The 17514-nt window shown below is 41.4% G+C and overlaps 1 protein-coding gene and 1 pseudogene across 1 annotated transcript; both read right to left on the bottom strand.

Annotated features, from left to right (window-relative positions):
- Positions 1 to 4432: 4432 nt before the first annotated feature.
- LOC129717267 (uncharacterized) lies at positions 4433 to 6100 on the bottom strand. Its single transcript, XM_055667129.1, has one exon. The coding sequence runs from the start codon at positions 6098 to 6100 to the stop codon at positions 4433 to 4435; it is 1668 nt and encodes a 555-aa protein (XP_055523104.1).
- A 5433-nt stretch (positions 6101 to 11533) lies between these two features.
- On the bottom strand, positions 11534 to 15589 carry LOC129717268 (uncharacterized; annotated as a pseudogene).
- Positions 15590 to 17514: the final 1925 nt, after the last annotated feature.

A 17514-nucleotide genomic window follows, 5' to 3' on the forward strand; every position in this document is an offset into this window, starting at 1 on the left:
AAGAAGGGCAGTCATAAATGTTGTTTTCCTATGTCTGGAGTTCAAAACGTCAATCTAAGTGTATTTTTAGATTTTCCTTGACAAGTAGGTTTAATAATTTTCCTACAATAACATTAACTTAACTGCGAAAGCTATAACATTCAATGATATAAAAAATCGTACAAATATATATATATATATATATATATATATATATATATATATATATATATATATATATATATATATATATATATATATATATATATATATATATATATATATATATATATATATATATATATATATATATATATATATATATATATATATATATATATATATATATATATATATATATATATATACTAGCTGACCCGGCAAACTTCGTCCCGCCTATTTTTGTGTTTAATTTAATAATTTTCAACATTCCAAATTCATTGATTTCTTGCGATTTGTTTATATCGTTTGAAATTATTGGTTTTATCGGAATGACAACATCCTCCTTCCTGCCTTCAGTACATCACCTCTCCGGAAATACTCATATTGGGTGGTATTCAGTTATTTTCGTTGTTTTTCAAAAACTGAAAGTGGTCATCTTTGAATTCAAGATGGTGTCAGGGGTCAATGCTTGGCTTCTATACATCATTTCGATTACGGAAATATTCATATGTAGTAGTATTCGGCTGTTTTCCAGAAGTTGCCATCTTACAATTCAAAATGGTGCCTGAGGTCAATTTTTAGCTTTATGCATCATTCTGGTTAAAGAAACGCTCATATTGGGTGGTATTTGGTCACTTTAGGCTATTTTTCAGAAACCGGAAGTCACCATCCTGGATTTTAAAATGGCTTTTGGAGACAATTTCTGGCCCCTGAGCGGCATTCTGGTTCAAGAAACACCCATAATAGGTATTATTTAGTGATATTCGGCTATTTTCCAGAAACCGGAAGTCACCATCTTAGAATTCAAAATGGTGTCCGTGGTCGCTTTTAGCTCCTGTGTATCATTCTGGTATCGAAGCATCTTATATTGGATGGAAATCGGCCATTTTTGGCTATTTTTCAGAGAGCGGAAGTCGCTATCTTGGATTTCAAAATTGTATTTGGAGACAATTTTTGGCCTCTGAGCGTCATCCTGGTTAAAGAAACACTCATATTGGGTGGTATTTGGTCATTTTCGGCTATTGTCCAGAAACCGTAGGTCGCCATCTTGTATTTCAAAATGACTTTTTGTGACAATTTCTGGCTCCTGAGCATCGTTCTGGTTAGAGAAATACCCATATTTGGTTATTTTTGGGTCATTTTCGGCAGTTTTCCAGTCACCAAAAGTTTCCATTTCACAACTCAAAATGTTGTCCGAGGTCGATTTGTGGTTTCAATGCATCATCACGATTTCGCAAATACCCATATTGGGTGGTATTTGGTCATATCTCGCTGGTTTTCAGAAACCGTAAGTCGCCATCTTGGATTTCAAAATGGCATTTGGAGACAATTTCTGACCTCTGAACGTCATTCTGGTTTAAAAAACACCCATATTAGGTGGTATTTGGTCATTTTCGGCAGATTTCCAGTCACCAAAAGTCGCCATTTTACAACTCAAAATGTTTTTGGAGGTCGATTTGTGGTTCCAGTGTATCATCACGATTTCGGAAATACCCATATCGGGTGGTATTTGGTCATATCTCGCTGTTTTTCAGAAACCGGTTTTGAAAATGATATTTGGAGACATTTTACGGATAGAAACCGGAAGTTTCGATCTTAAATTTAACAATGGCGTCTGGAGTCAAAAAATTTTCTTGCTCTCAGAAACCTCAACATATCAAATTTGGATCCATTTGCTTGATTATTTCTCGAGATGTGCAGAAATTTGTGTGGAACCCCTCCTTTCAGAAGAAGGAGAGGTGTCGAAACATTATGAACATATTTGTTACCTCTAAAAACATTTACATGCCAAATTTGGTTCCATTTGGTGGATTGGTTCTCGAGCTGTGCGAAATTTGTGTTTCTTTTGTATGCGACCCCTCCCTTTTAAAAGGGGGAGGGGCGTCAATTTGTTATGGATATATTTTATACCCCTAAAAACATCCACCAGCACAATTTGGTTCAATTTACTTGATTTGTTTTCGAGATGTGCATGAATTTGTGTTTCATTTGTATGCGACCCCTCCCTTTTAGTAGAGGGAGGGGGTGTCAAACTATTATGGATATATTTTTTACACCTGAAAACATCCACCTGCCAAATTTGGTTCCATTTGCTTGGTTAGTTTTCGAGATGTGCATGAATTTGTGTTTCATTTGTATGGAACCCCTCCCTTCCAGAAGAGGGAGGGGTGTCAAAACATTGTGGATATATTTGTTACCTCTAAAAACATCCACCTGTCAAATTTGGTTCCATTTGCTTGGTTAGTTTTCGAGATGTTGATGAATTTGTGTTTCATTTGTATGGGACCCCTCCCTTCCAGAAGAGGAAGGGGTCTCGAATGACCTTAGTCACCTTTCTCGGCCCCTAAATCCCCTATATACCCATATATATATGTATATATATATATATATATATATATATATATATATATATATATATATATATATATATATATATATATATATATATATATATATATATATATATATATATATATATATATATATATATATATATATATATATATATATATATATATATATATATATACACCCAACGCAAACGGGGAACATTTTATTACTTTAGGGCAATTTTTTATTACTTATTGTGTCTTATGACTGCGCATTATACACAAATAGTAATAACCGAAAAGTAACAAAAATAATGACGGGCACACGCTTGTATGTGTTTCTGCAGTAGAACATACAGCCAAGCACCGCAGTGCATGTGTTAGCAAGACTTCACTCGCTGCATTTGTATTGATGCAACGGTCAGATTCATTTTTGCTTCCCTTCATCCCCACATAATGAGAATCTCACCCGTCAACCTCAAATGTCTAATTAGAAACACTTTCGTTTCGTCCCCCAGTGTTTACATGAAATGAAAATATGTTATACTGTCTGAACAGAGTTGCCGAAGTTGCGAATATTGTTCTGGATGGGCACGAGTTTTGTTTTTTCAAACAGGTGCAAATGAGTTTCCATGAACCAATGAGTATGTGTTTTGAATAGCTTGCAAGAAAGCGAATGCTTTTGTTTTTCTCTAACGCAGTTTACAGATCGTGATGTCATTTAAAGACGCATTTCAAATCTTTGAAATCATCAACGTTTGCATACTCTATGACGGGGAAAATGCTGCTTGGCAGCTCTTGTCATATTCTTCCTCTACTCCGTATGCATACAACGAGCGAACTAATACACGCTCACCGGATGAATTGGAGATTGAAGAAACTTGTAACATGTGCAACATATGCGACGGTGTGTGATTTTTTTTTTAACTTGAGATGGAAAGGGAGCAGTTTATGACAGAAAAAATCTTGCATGTGGTTGCACGACCATTATTAGATGGTCGTACTCCCGTAACACGTGCTAAATATATGACAGTATGTGTTGTTACTTGACTGGGGAAGATTTTTATTGCCTTTTTAGTAATAGGTTTGTTACCTTAAAGGCAATTTTGCGCTATTGCTTCTAAGGTAATAAGGAAAAGTTTTGCGTGTATATATATATATATATATATATATATATATATATATATATATATATATATATATATATATATATATATATATATATATATATATATATATATATATATATATATATATATATATATATATATATATATATATATATATATATATATATTTGTACAATTTTTTATATTATTGAATGTTATAGCTTTCGCAGTTAAGTTAATGTAATTGTAGGTGTTGGGCTGGAATCACCAACTCTATGGTAGCAAACACGTGTGTTATATTGTGTTAGCTTTAAGCTACAGAAAAAGTTTTATTTAGGCTGGTTTTACAAACTGATTCGCTTAGGATTACTTACAAATTTGGTGTGATTATTCTGGAAGTGGTGTTGGCTTTCCTGTCCCACTATGCCTTACTTGTAACTGTAGATATATAATTCTATTTAAGCAATAGGTTAAGAATTTCTAACCCTCAAATGATCCGTACTTACATGTACAGAAAATATATTTTAGAAACTATCACTCCCGAAAATTGTATATAGGAAATTTAGCTTTAAGAGCTGTGGTACTTTAGGTTTAGTATTTAATATAGTATTTTATAGATTTTAACTAGAATAATAAATTGAATTGCGTAGAGAAATGAATTGCACGTTGTCACTGCATGAAGAATTATTCTGTTCTGATTTCTCCTATTCCATTATGTCTTGACGTTCCGTCGGGTTATGACAGTTGGTCTTCACGTTGTCAGCGGCGAATGCCGCGCTGCAATATGAAGCGTTGCGTTGCGACCAGGGACCCGTCGTGACATACCCCCGCCCGTAAACCTTGGTGAGGGTCTCAAGATCCGGGGTCACCGATGCCAGGTTTACTGTTCACCTCGACGTCCAAAACAGCTAACTTCACCGCTGGTCTACGTAGAGTTCCTGACGATGTCCGAACCAACGCTTGTCGTACTCTGCCGTCTCGTCCTGGAATCACCCTCTCGATCCTCCCCCTAGCCCACTGGTTCCGTGCCGCTCCGTCAGCCACCAAAACTAGGTCACCTACCTCCAGATCTTTCACGTCCTTGAACCATTTGCATCTTCGTGTGATTACGGGGAGGTACTCCTTTAGCCACCTGCGCCAGAACTCATCGGTGATGTACCTGGCCAACTTCCAACTGCTTCGGAGTGGTGAACGACTGTCCAGCTTTACGGTGGGTAGGAACTTCGTGCCAGAAGAGTTGCCCAACAAAAAATGGTTTGGGGTCAATGCCTCCTGATCCGCAGATTCCAGCGGAATGAAGGTGAGAGGCCTGGAGTTGATCATGGCCTCCGCTTCCAGGAGAATCGTCTCCAGTGTCTCGTCATCGGGTTTTCGTGGGCCATCCATAACCGCTCCAATCGCTACCTTGACCGACCGAACTAATCTCTCCCACGCACCGCCCATGTGTGGTGCCGCTGGGGGTATAAATTTCCAGGTAGTTTGGGAGGTCGTGAACTTTGTGGATAAAGCCTTGTCTCTAGCTTCTTTTAGCGCCCTCATCTCGTTGCTGGTGCCTTGGAAGCAGGTAGCATTATCGGTCCAAAATTCCCTTGGGATGCCTCTGCGTGCCACAAAACGTTGTACTGCCATGATACAGGACTCCGTGCTTAACGAGTGTACCACCTCCATGTGGATTGCTCTAGTCGTGAGGCACGTGAATAGTGCCACCCAGCGCTTCACGTTGCCCCTACCCACCTTCGCCAGTATCGGCCCAAAATAGTCTAGTCCGGTAAACGTGAAGGGCTGAACGAAAGCCGTCAAGCGCATCTCAGGGTGCGGAGCCATTGGTGGTGGTGTTGGCATCGCCTTCGCTACGCGACAGAAAGCGCACGCTTTCTGAACTTTCTCCAGTAGTCGTCTCAGGTTTGAAATCTCGAACCGTTGGCGGATTTCGTTGAAAATGGTTTCTCGGTTGGCATGACGGAAACGGCGGTGGTACCAGTCTACGATAAGGAAGGTGATTAGGTGTTGTTTGGGGAGGATGATTGGAAACTTAGCTTCGGCCGGTACGTATGGTGCCGCGCCAATTCGTCCCCGACTTCGCAGAACTCCGCTCTCGTCCAGGTATGGCCACCGCTTGTAGATAGAGCTGGATTTGTCCACGATTGCATGACGCTGCTCGGGTGGACCTTGAGTCTTAGCCAAAACTGCAATTTCCTCCGCGTAGAAATCGCTTTGTGCCGTTTTCAGGAGGATTTCTTCTGCTCGTCGAAGTTCGTCGCTTGTTAGGTTTCCGAGTTGCAGGTTTTCCCTCGATCGGCGCTTGGGGAAGTTGTTCAACCCGCGAAGAACATATGCAGCTACACGCTGCATCTTGGTCCATCGATTGAATCGGTTGAATGCCATGTCCGAAGAGAAGTGTGCGGCATGAAAATGGGACGGACGAAGCTCTTGCTCGGTTGAGGCAATCGTTCGCTGCTTGGGCCAGCCCTCTTCGAGCTCGTAGAGAAAGGCCGGGCCTTGAAACCAGGGACTGTCCATGGTAATTTGCGGTCCGTTGTCCTACTTTGTAGCGAGATCCGCAACATTGAGCTTGGTTGGGACCCAGCGCCACTCGGATTGTTGCGTGGATGACAAGATCTCGCCGACCCTAACGGCTACATATTTATTATAACGCCGATGATCGGTGGAGCGCACCCACGCAAGGACAGTGGTTGCATCACTCCAACAGTAGCGTTGACAAACCACGAAGGTATGACGTTTCAGGACCGTGTTCATCAAGCGTACGCCCAAAACTGCCGCTTTCAGTTCGAGACGAGGAATAGATAGTGTTTTCAACGGGGCAACTTTAGTTTTGGCTTCAGCAAGTGTCACTTCTATGCCGCGGGGCGTCTCCAAGCGGAAGTACACTGCACAGGCGTAAGCGGCTTCGCTAGCATCAGCCAAGACGTGGATTTGCAGACGAGAATAGTCATGTGTCGGTTGGAAGTAGCTTCGAGGAATGCGAAGTTGACCCAGTTGCTGGAGTAAGCACACCCATTGTCGCCAACGTCCATTTAGTTCTTGGGGGATTTCTTGATCCCAGCCGACTCCACGCGCCCAGAGCTCCTGGATAAAGATTTTACCGTGAACCAGGAAATACGCGATTAGACCGAGCGGATCGAAAAGGCTCATGACCACCTTGGCCACTTCACGCTTGGTGGGCATATGATCTGGATGCAGGATGGCCTGTAAATCATCGCGTGTTCCGAAGGAGTAGATGAACACATCTTCTTTCGGGATCCATTGCATCCCAAGTACCGATTCGGACTTGCCCTCTCGTTCCATATGAAGGCTTTTAGATTCCTCTTCAGCTACTTCACCTATTCCTCGCAGCACTTCGGGTTCATTGGAAAGGAATCGCCGTAGAGTGAAGCCTCCCTTGGACTGCACAAGCCTGACCTCGTTCACGACTGTAATCGCCTCCTCGATCGTCTTGAAGCTGTCCAAGTAGTCGTCGACGTAATGCTTTTTCTTGATGGCGTCCGCTGCTCTTGGATAATCGCTAGCGAACTCATCGGCGTTAAGGTTCTTTACGTACTGTGCCGACGCCGGGGAACAGCACGCCCCAAATGTAGCGACGTCCATGACGTAAACTTGGGGGTTATCCGAGGAACAAAACCGGAAAAGGAAACGTTGCGATTGACAGTCAGGGAAACGCATTCGCAGCTGATGAAACATTTCCATGACGTCACCAGTAAGCGCCACTGTAAATTGGCGAAACTGGCTGAGGACCGTCGGGAGCGCGACTAGTAGGTCGTCTCCTTTTAGGAGACGGGAGTTAAAGGAGACTTCCCCCACCTTGGCCGCCGCATCCCAGATCAGCCGGATTTTGTCTGGTTTTTGGGGTTTGTAACGACGCCTAGGGGAAGGTACCATACACGATTTGCCTCAACGGAAGTGAATTCGGCAAGAGTTGCACGGTGTGTGTATCCTTTCCGTTCGTAGTCTAATACTTGCTGGTGCACACGTTCTTTCAGCGCTGGATCTCGTTGAAGTCTACGCTCTAGTGCCTCCAGACGTCGGACAGCCATGGGATAACTGTCAGGAAAGTTTGGATCGTCCGTTTTAAACAGTAATCCGGTTTCGAAATGTGCTCCCTCGGGCGGGCGTCGTGTAGTCTCCTGTAGTAACCGTATCGCTCGTTTCTCATCTTCGGATTCCATTTCAGGACTTGGAATGGTGACTCCGTTGTCTTCAAGCGTGAAATAGTCATGGAGCTGTTCGTTGAGTTCGCGGTCGCGATCTGAGACCGCTCCGACGTGAAATCCAACGATTGCTGAATGCGACGACAGATTTGGGACGTAACCGTAGACACTCCAACCTAGACGGCACTTTGCCCCAATCGGATGAGTTTGCCCTCCTTCTCGCAGCTTGAGCGGAACTCCCAGTTTCAAATTATCCAAGCCGATGAGAAGCTTGGGTTCGATCGACTCATAGTCGTCGATGGGGAGACCACGCAGATGGGGAAAGCGCTCAGCTAGCTCCTGGTACTTAATGCTTTGGGTAGGAAGAACTAGTCGACTAACCGTCCGGACATTGAAAAGAGAGTATCGGGAATTTATATTTTTGCCGGAGATATCAAGCTGGACACATTGCGAGGTCGGTTCGACCCGTGTCACGTTTCCGGTCCACTTCAAGGTGAGCGGATCTGTTTTCCCCGCGACTCCCAGACCTTTCGCAACTGATTCATCCAGGAGAGTGTAGGACGATCCTTCATCGATGAAGGCGTAGACAACTTGGGAGGAATGGTTGCCATACAGAACCACGGGAAGAATGCGGAAAAGTGGCCACTGAAAATTACCGGAGGTTACGTGACTAGCTGAAACGGATCGATCGCAGGACGTGTCGGAGTGTAAAAGTGTATGGTGCTTCTGGCGACATTCCTGGACACCACAGCTTTTCCAGGATCGGCACGGCCACTTGCCGTGACTATTGAGGCACGTTCTACAAAGTTCTTTCTGCTGGACTAGCTTCCACCGTTCGTCTAAACTGGCTCCCTTGTATTGATGACACTCAGCAACTCGATGGCCGGTTCGACCGCACGCTTGGCACTGCTTGTCCGGTTTCGCGCCGGTGGAGGTTTTGTTAGTGGTTGGAGCTGTCGGCTGCTCTGCAGAATGTGCCTGAACGACGCCCGTGTTACCCTTAGGCTTACTGTTTTTGACTTCAGTGTACGTGATGTATTTCTGAGAGCTCTCTCCTGGAATACTGAAACTAACTTCGCTTGCCGCTGTGACCAAACCAGACATGAAGATGCCAAAGGTGTCCAACGTTGCAGGCGGATGATTGTTTTTGTAAACTGCCCAGTCAAGACGCATTGAACCGGGCAATTTCTCCACCAGTTCCTGTAAAAGCACAGGATTCGCGAGATGATTGAGTTGTTGTCCCGCTTTGAGGTGATCAACAAGATTCTGCACTGCTAGGCCAAAGTGAATGACCGTTTCCAGTCGGTCGTGTCGCGGCGAGGGAATTTGATTAATCTTGCTCAATTGCGACCTAATCAGGAGATCAGGTCTTCCAAATAACGTACGCAGAGTCTGAACGACGTGCGGTACGCTCACCGGCAGGAGTAAGCGACTTCGTACGGACTCTAGTGCGTGTCCTTTCAAACACCGCTGAAGGCGGACAAGGTTTTCCGCATCTGAATAACCGCAGGTGGTCGTAGACTGTTCGAAATTACTTATAAATAAGGGCCAGTCCTCCGGGCTCCCGCTAAACAAGGGCAGATCTTTGGCCAGAACTTGCCTCGCCGCTATTTGTGCTTGTGTTAATACACGAACGAGGGGAACGGGGCTGGCCGAAGAAGGTTGAGTCGGGTCAACGGGTTGTGGTAGCTGAGGCGACGGAGAGGGCAGATACGTTGGCTGCGGATCCCCTGGCGTACCGGGAATTCCGGATGGAATCGGAGTCTGCGGTACGGGAACAGGCGGATTCGATGGCAGCGGCAACGGAGCCGGTGGACTTGATGGCTGTGGCACAGCTGGTGTACCGGGAAAGGCCGATGGAATCGGTGACAACGGTGGGGGAGCCGGTGGATTGGATTGTCCGGGGGCCCCTGAAACTGTGGGCAGACCTCGGTGTGGTAGCGGTGTTGGTGTCAACGGAGGAAAGGGGAGATCCGCTGGGACATCGGGTATCGGGGTCACGTTGGGGTTGTTTGGATTCCCCAGTAGATTTCCGTTTGATTGTCCAGCGTCCTGTCTGTTTAACCAATCTTCCACCATCTGGTTTGAGTTGACGATGGAACCACCTCTACTACTAGCCTCTGCTATCTGCCGGATGAGCGCTTGCCGCTTTTCTAAAGATTCCTTACTAATCTGCTGCTCTTTTCGCTTCAATTCTAACTCCTCCTTTAATCTTCGCTCTCGAAGACGCTTTTTCTCCTCCAATTGGCGTTCTTCTTCGTCCAACAGTCGGTTCCGAACATCCTGCTCTTCTTGGAGGGCTAGTTCCTGCATCTTCTGCTCTTCCTCGACGAGTTTCAGCTGCTCCGTCAATATTGCAGCACGTACACTCGACGTTACACTGCCACCAGGATTCGATTTTCCCTTCTTACAACTTCTTTTCGATCCTACCTTAGAACTTGCCTTAGGTCCTGGTTTGGAACTTGATCGAGTCGTGCGGCCACCAATCTCGGGTACTTTCAAGTGGTCGGACTTCCCCTGCAACGAGCATTTACCGCACACATATAAAACACCCGGCTGTCGGGTATGCATGTCGATGCCAGCGCATTCCGCGTGCTCCCACAACTTGCAGAGGCCGCACTGTATGTTGTCGTCCGCCGGTAGGGCCGTTCGGTCACAGGTTTGGCAGTTTCGGGGGGAATTCTCTGCCATACTTCCGATACCCGAACAAATTTCTTAAAGAAATGTTGGGCTGGAATCACCAACTCTATGGTAGCAAACACGTGTGTTATATTGTGTTAGCTTTAAGCTACAGAAAAAGTTTTATTTAGGCTGGTTTTACAAACTGATTCGCTTAGGATTACTTACAAATTTGGTGTGATTATTCTGGAAGTGGTATTGGCTTTCCTGTCCCACTATGCCTTACTTGTAACTTTAGATATATAATTCTATTTAAGCAATAGGTTAAGAATTTCTAACCCTCAAATGATCCGTACTTACATGTACAGAAAATATATTTTAGAAACTATCACTCCCGAAAATTGTATATAGGAAATTTAGTTTTAAGAGCTGTGGTACTTTAGGTTTAGTATTTAATATAGTATTTTATAGATTTTAACTAGAATAATAAATTGAATTGCGTAGAGAAATGAATTGCACGTTGTCACTGCATGAAGAATTATTCTGTTCTGATTTCTCCTATTCCATTATGTCTTGACGCTCCGACGGGTTATGACAGTTGGTCTTCACGTCACTTTGTCAGCGGCGAATGCCGCGCTGCAATATGAAGCGTTACGTTGCGACCAGGGACCCGTCGTGACAGTAGGAAAATTATTAAACCTACTTGTCAAGGAAAATCTAAAAATACACTTAGATTGACGTTTTGACCTCCAGACATAGGAAAACAACATTTATGACTGCCCTTCTTAGAAAACTAATGAAATAATTCAGTATAACCTTATACAATAAAATCTATCGTACAGTCCCCCTACAATTATGGATCACTTAGGAATATGAATGCCTTTAAAAAATCATTTCTAACACATCCAACTCTTCAAAAGTTATCTATAACTAAGTTTAGCTACAGAATGATCTAATCTTTCAGTTTGTTCAGGATTACTTGTGAGAGCGGTCCCAATTACGAACCCTGTCAAACCCTGTTTCAAATCGCAGTATCGACCTTTTTGGAACTGGTCACTTTTTCTTAGCTTTTCCTCGACTTTTTTATGTTTGTCCGCCTTAAGAAGTTTATCCTCATCATTCTGTTTTTTCTTGATTGTTCGCTCTTCGATCCTTGCTTCTTCTTAGATCACTCCAGCCACCTGTCACTGGTAGAAACAGATGGTACATGTTCTTGTCCACGACGTTTGCGTTGATTTGGACCATTAGTGTGAACTCTCGGCCAAACTAGAACCTCTTCAAATGGATCCCTAGAATTTTTGTAAGTAGCATCTGTAGTCTCTAACGTAATATCCGTCAATTCGTTTGTTGAGGCAGGGTTTAGAAAATCTAGAGTTTAAAAAACGACTTTATTAGTTAAAGTTAAATACTGCTTTTTTTCATTGCTTACCTGATTGGGCACTAGAAGGTTCAGTTAGTGGAGCACGACAATCACTACTTCCACTTCTCGCAGCATCTATACAAAAATGGCAATAATATAAAGAATATCTATATCACTATACAATTTGATATTTACCAGCGATTTCTGCATGGGCTGTTGTCGATAGATATGAACATTCGATGTTACCAACATAATATAATATAATAATTCATAATAAAAACAAAGTGACACTTTCTGACTGCTGACGTGGTTCCGTGAAAAGCAACCCTTCCGCTTTATCTTTGGTAAGTTTCCAAAAATTAAACAACGCGAGCTCGTCAAGCGGGCCGCACCAATAATCCCTTTTCTAATTGTCCAAAAACCTCGTCAATTGATCGGATTGCAATCCAAGTTCGACATATTGCAATTGGAGTTCATGACCATTGTCAGTTGTCTGACTTGATGCATCGAAAGTTTATGCAGCCACTTGTATGTTCTGGGTAAGGGAATAAAATTTATCGCATTAACATTCCAAGGGCACAGTCCACAGAGCTTAAAAGCACTTTTTAAGTATTCTTTTAGATTCGTAAAATTGTCCAAAGCCGTTTTCAAAAGTTTGGGAAAGTTTGTTTTTGTAATTCTTGCAGAATTATTACCCAGGTGAAATTTTCTTAGGACTTTGTTCCAAATATTCTTTAAAAGACCAAAGAACGATCGATCTAGTGGCTGGAGAATTCTTGTGGAATTGGGGTAGAGTGAAACTAGTATTATGTGTTGTTGTTTGCAGAACTCCATCAGCTCTATACTGATGTGACTCTTTTGGCCATCCAGAAAAACAACTCCAGGAAGCTCAATTTTGGACTTTACAGGCCAATTAAAGTAATCATTGGCCTGGTATATTCGTAGGAGGTTTTGGATGTCTGCCACCCTTCTTCGGAAACACCTACCGACCAGCCTTTAGGTATGCTTTCCGCGATTTCACGACTGACTCTTTGTCCCGAATACAAAATCATTGGCGGGGTTAGCTCACCAGCTGCGTTGGCTCCGAAAAGAGTAGTATAGCTTTCTTTACTTGAATTATTATTAACAATGTACCGTGCTGGATCGAAATCCGTACACTTAAGCACATGATAATCTTCAACGGTCAATATAAAATCAAGAAATTACATATTGCTTTAAACTGACATGTTAACTTATAGGTCTACTTATATTTTATCACTATTTTCAAGCGAAATGATTTAAACTACTCTGAAACTCGAAAAAATCATGTTTGAATAGAACATGTTTTGAATCGAAATCCGAACGCAATTTTTCGTCTGAATCGAAATCCGTACACTTTTGAATCGAAATCCGCACGCACGCGATATAGACTGGATTAAAGACCGTACAGCAGTGAATCGAAATCCGTATAGATATAGAAGTACGTAAATGAATTTTATCTTTCAATTTATCTTAAAATTTACGAATAAATATATAATATTTATTTATTATTTGTTTATTTGAGCATGTAGAGTAAGGATTACTTTTTATAAAATTTTACACTAAGCAAAAAAAAAAAAAAATGGGGCGGTCAATTGGTTCCTAAAGTTTTACACGATTTTCTAATTTTTATATCAGCTGAAATAGTGCAGCTTTCTGTGCAAAACATGTTTTGAAAAAATGTTTATCGTTGTCCTTCAAATTTTGAATGAAGAATAAAAAACTGCTCGAAATGCCCTAAATTTCGAGCAATTTTTTATTTTTCGTCTAAAAATCGAAGGAAAACGATAAACTTTTTTTTAAAATCAAGTTTTGCTCAGAAAATGCGGCTTTCTTTTAATGATATTCAAGAACTGGAATAGCTTTAGGTCCCAATTGAATGATTCGACATAAAAAACATAAATTTTACTCAACTACCAGCTGCAAGACGCCTTCTTCCAGGCCCAGATTTAAGGAGGGGGCAAATGCCCCGGGCCCCCCGATTGCTATACCCCACTTCATGATCCAAATCTTTCTCTCCAGCAGTGAAGGTTGGTGGAACTCCTTTTGATTGAGATTCGTCGCCATTAGTTACGGCTCTTTTATCGTAGTCACTAGAACGCCGGAGCCTCTCGAAGCTTCCCGGTACGACTTTCCCTCGCGCTCTTTCGGGATTGTTTGCCGTATATTTATGCTTTTTTCCATAAAATGCTGAAAACAAGGATGAAAGTACAACAAAATATGCATGATACACACGCTGTACGGATTTCGATTCAAGCGATTAACACGGATCAAAATCCGTACGGCACAGTTTTTGATGAATAAATACAATTTGCACTATTTACCAGACAATACACAGCTCGAAAATGTCAAAGACTTACCTTTTCAATCGATTTCAAAAAGATTCACAGAATAAAACACTTATATCCCACTTGAAAAACGTTTTTATCTGAAGAACGTTTCCTTAGTGAAATCTCTAACGATGCGACAAAATGACAACTGAAACCGATACACGATTGATTCTTCATTTTTAATATTTTTATTTCATGGCCTACTGGCGCATAGTTTAATTTAACAGAAAGCCAACAGTTCAACGGACATGTGCATGTAACTTTTATATGAGTTTTCATTTTTGTAATGCTTAAAACTGAAGAAAAACATCAAGGTGTACGGATTTCGATACTGTACGGGTTTCGATCCAGCACGGTAAATGTTTTCAACGTTACTCTCGCAGAAGGCCTTGAATGCTTTTGGTACCAGCCTAGAACCGGACTCATCGATATTGAATATTCGATTTGGGAAATTGAAAATCGACATGTCGATACCCTCTTCCTCAAAAATGCTTTCAATTTCCGAAAACCACATTCGCAGAATGTTTTCGGTCACATTAGCTCCAGATTTTGACAGGTTTGTGGTAAACTTCTTTTTGATCAAAGGATGTCTTTGTAAGAAACGACGTGGCCAGTTCTTACCTAAACAATTTAAATATCAGTGAAGCTTTTTTTTTGAAAAAAATTCGAATTGCTATACTGACTTGGGACAGAAGCAGGTAAATCACGTGTTTCACGGATTTTATCGGCGTAGTCTTTCACGGCGTTTATCAAGTCGGTCTCGCTCATCGGAAATCAAGCTCTGGCCATGTAAAATGCCCACGGTTCGAACAAGCTTCTTCTTCTGATCACAGTAGGGTTGGGGGTCCGGGTCTGTCATTCCTTGAAGGATGCTTAACGTGACGATGCAGCGTTGTATATGGGACCATATAGCGTTTTGCCGCCATACGGAGCTTTTCTGTCCTGCGGGCTTCGGAAACAGCATTTTCCAAAGACTGAACACTGTAAAGCTTCCGTTTGGATCTCCGATTCACGTTTCTGCTTTGAAAACGTGTTTTATAGGGTAACCGCTCCTATATAATGAAAATAAAAATAAAAAAAAAATAAAAAATAAAATATTCATCTCAGTACCTATATTCATCTCATCACGCCTTTTTTATCAATTTATCGTCAAATTTTACCATATTTTCAACGTAAAACTTTCAGCCATTTGAGAAAAACGAGAATCAAATAGATTTACTTTCAAAAATTTGTAGAAATTTGACGGTAAATTGGACAAATGCGAGAAATAAGATGAATATAGGTGCACCAAGCTGTTGAGATGAATAATGGAGCGATTACCCTAGTTGATAAGGTGTTTGAATTTGTAAAAATCTTATACCAATCGAAGTGATCCATAATTGTGTAAAACTACCTTGTTTCGGTCCCTATTATGGAACACTTTGAAAATTGTTTATTTTTACACAGAAATCATTGTAAACCACCAAAATTTAGCTGAATCGTAAAGAACTCACCTGAATCTGTGTACACGAGCCATTTTTTGCACAAAAATTAGTGATTATATCACAAAGGAAGCTCATGAATGAGAAACGTGCTGCTTATGCTTATCGAGAATAACGACCGACATTTTGACAGATTCATGATGACAACATTGTACGCTCTTGAAAATCGAATCAATCTTGAGATAAAAAAGATGTTTGTTGTGTTCAAGGCAAGTTAACTCAAAGGAACTTTATCACATCCCAACAATAACAATATAAAAAATGATATAATACAAACTCTAAAATGTAAACTGTTTTATGCTGACGATCTAAAGATATTTATGGTCATTGACAAATTTTCCGACTGCCAAAGACTGCAAGATCTGTTGGATATTTTTGAAGATTGGTGTCAAAAAACCTAATGACTATAAGTGTCCAGAAACGTGCTGTTATTTCATTTCATCGATGTAGTAATCCCATAAAAGCCACTTATACAATCGGACGTACACCTCTTGCTCGTGTCAATGAAATTAACGACCTTGGGGTACTACTTGATGATAAATTGACTTTTGGGCCCCATCGAGCCAATATTATTGACCGTGCAAGTCGTCAGCTAGGATTTCTTATGAAGGTGTCTAAAGATTTCACTAATATCCATTGCCTGATATCGCTATATTCGGCGTTGGTAAGATCGATTGTGGAGTCGTCAGCTGTAGTGTGGGCACCATACCAGACAACTTGGATTGATAGGATTGAGAGACTGCAGAAGCGTTTTGTCCGTTTCGCACTTCGTAGACTTCCTTGGACAGACAGGCTGAACCTTCCTCCTTATGAACACCGTTGTAATCTGTTAGGGATTGCTTCTCTGGAACGTAGAAGAAAAACTCAGCAGGCAATGGCTGCTGCTAAAGTTATTCTAGGTGAAATCGACTGCCCGACTCTTCTAAGCAAGTTTTCTCTAAACGCTCCTGGTCGAATTCAACGCAGATCACTGGATGAAATGTTTATAACGCCGTTCCATCGCTCTGTCTTTGGATACTTTGAACCAATCTCCAGAATAATCCGTATCTTCAACAAAACTAGTCAACTGTTTGATTTTGGATGTACCTTGAATGTTTATTAACAGAAACTGCTATCAGCTAGACATTTTTGATATCTGTAAAATTTAAGTAATTTTTTTTATTCATTAAGACTATAACTTATCAGATGAATTATAATAAAAAATAGTAATAATAATAAAAGAACGCCGTAAACTTGAAATGTTATACTATATCAACGACATTATTTCTGGCCGTGTAGAATCTGATGAGAGAGGTGAAGACAATGACGGGGATATTGCGTTAAAATGAAACCATATTGATAGCGATACTTTTTTACTTGAAAGTTTCAATCTCCTAGTGACTATTTTCTCTTACTCGAATAGAGAAATAATCCTTGCATCAAAATATAGTTACTGCTATTATACAAAAATAATCATTTTTCATTTTCTGGTGCAGAAGGGGGCCGCAGGGTCTCCATTCCTAAAACACTTTCCATGCTGTACCAGTGGAGAGATTAGATTTGGCATCGCAGCATAGTAACCCGAGAGGTCAAATGAATTCTGCGTTGGAATGCCGTATAGGTTGAATACAGTGGATAGTCGAAAGGAACAGTGAGAGTAGTTGCAGAAAGGGGCATGAAAAGAAAAAAAGAGTAGTTGTAACTGTGGTTGATGTTAATAAATTTCATCCATTTGTAATATATGTATGTAGTATTTGTCACGTATGCCGGTCTGCGTCCAGGGCCTCTCAAGGCAACCCCTCCCAACCGCACATATATTTAAATATTTTTATTCATTATAACTCTTTTCAGATGAAACATTTGATAAATAGTAATAACAATAGTAATAGTAATTTGCTTTTTACATACCTGCTGTGTCTTAGTCCTTTACTTACCCCGTTTTATGTTTGTTACCTTTAAAAACTCTTTCATTGACTTTTGT

Source organism: Wyeomyia smithii, chromosome 1 (genome assembly GCF_029784165.1).
Source record: "Wyeomyia smithii strain HCP4-BCI-WySm-NY-G18 chromosome 1, ASM2978416v1, whole genome shotgun sequence".
Taxonomy (NCBI): domain Eukaryota; kingdom Metazoa; phylum Arthropoda; class Insecta; order Diptera; family Culicidae; genus Wyeomyia; species Wyeomyia smithii.

Coding starts and splice junctions, on each gene's coding strand:
- LOC129717267 (XM_055667129.1), bottom strand. CDS start 6,100: ATGGACAGTCCCTGGTTTCAAGGCCCGGCCTTTCTCTACGAGCTCGAA.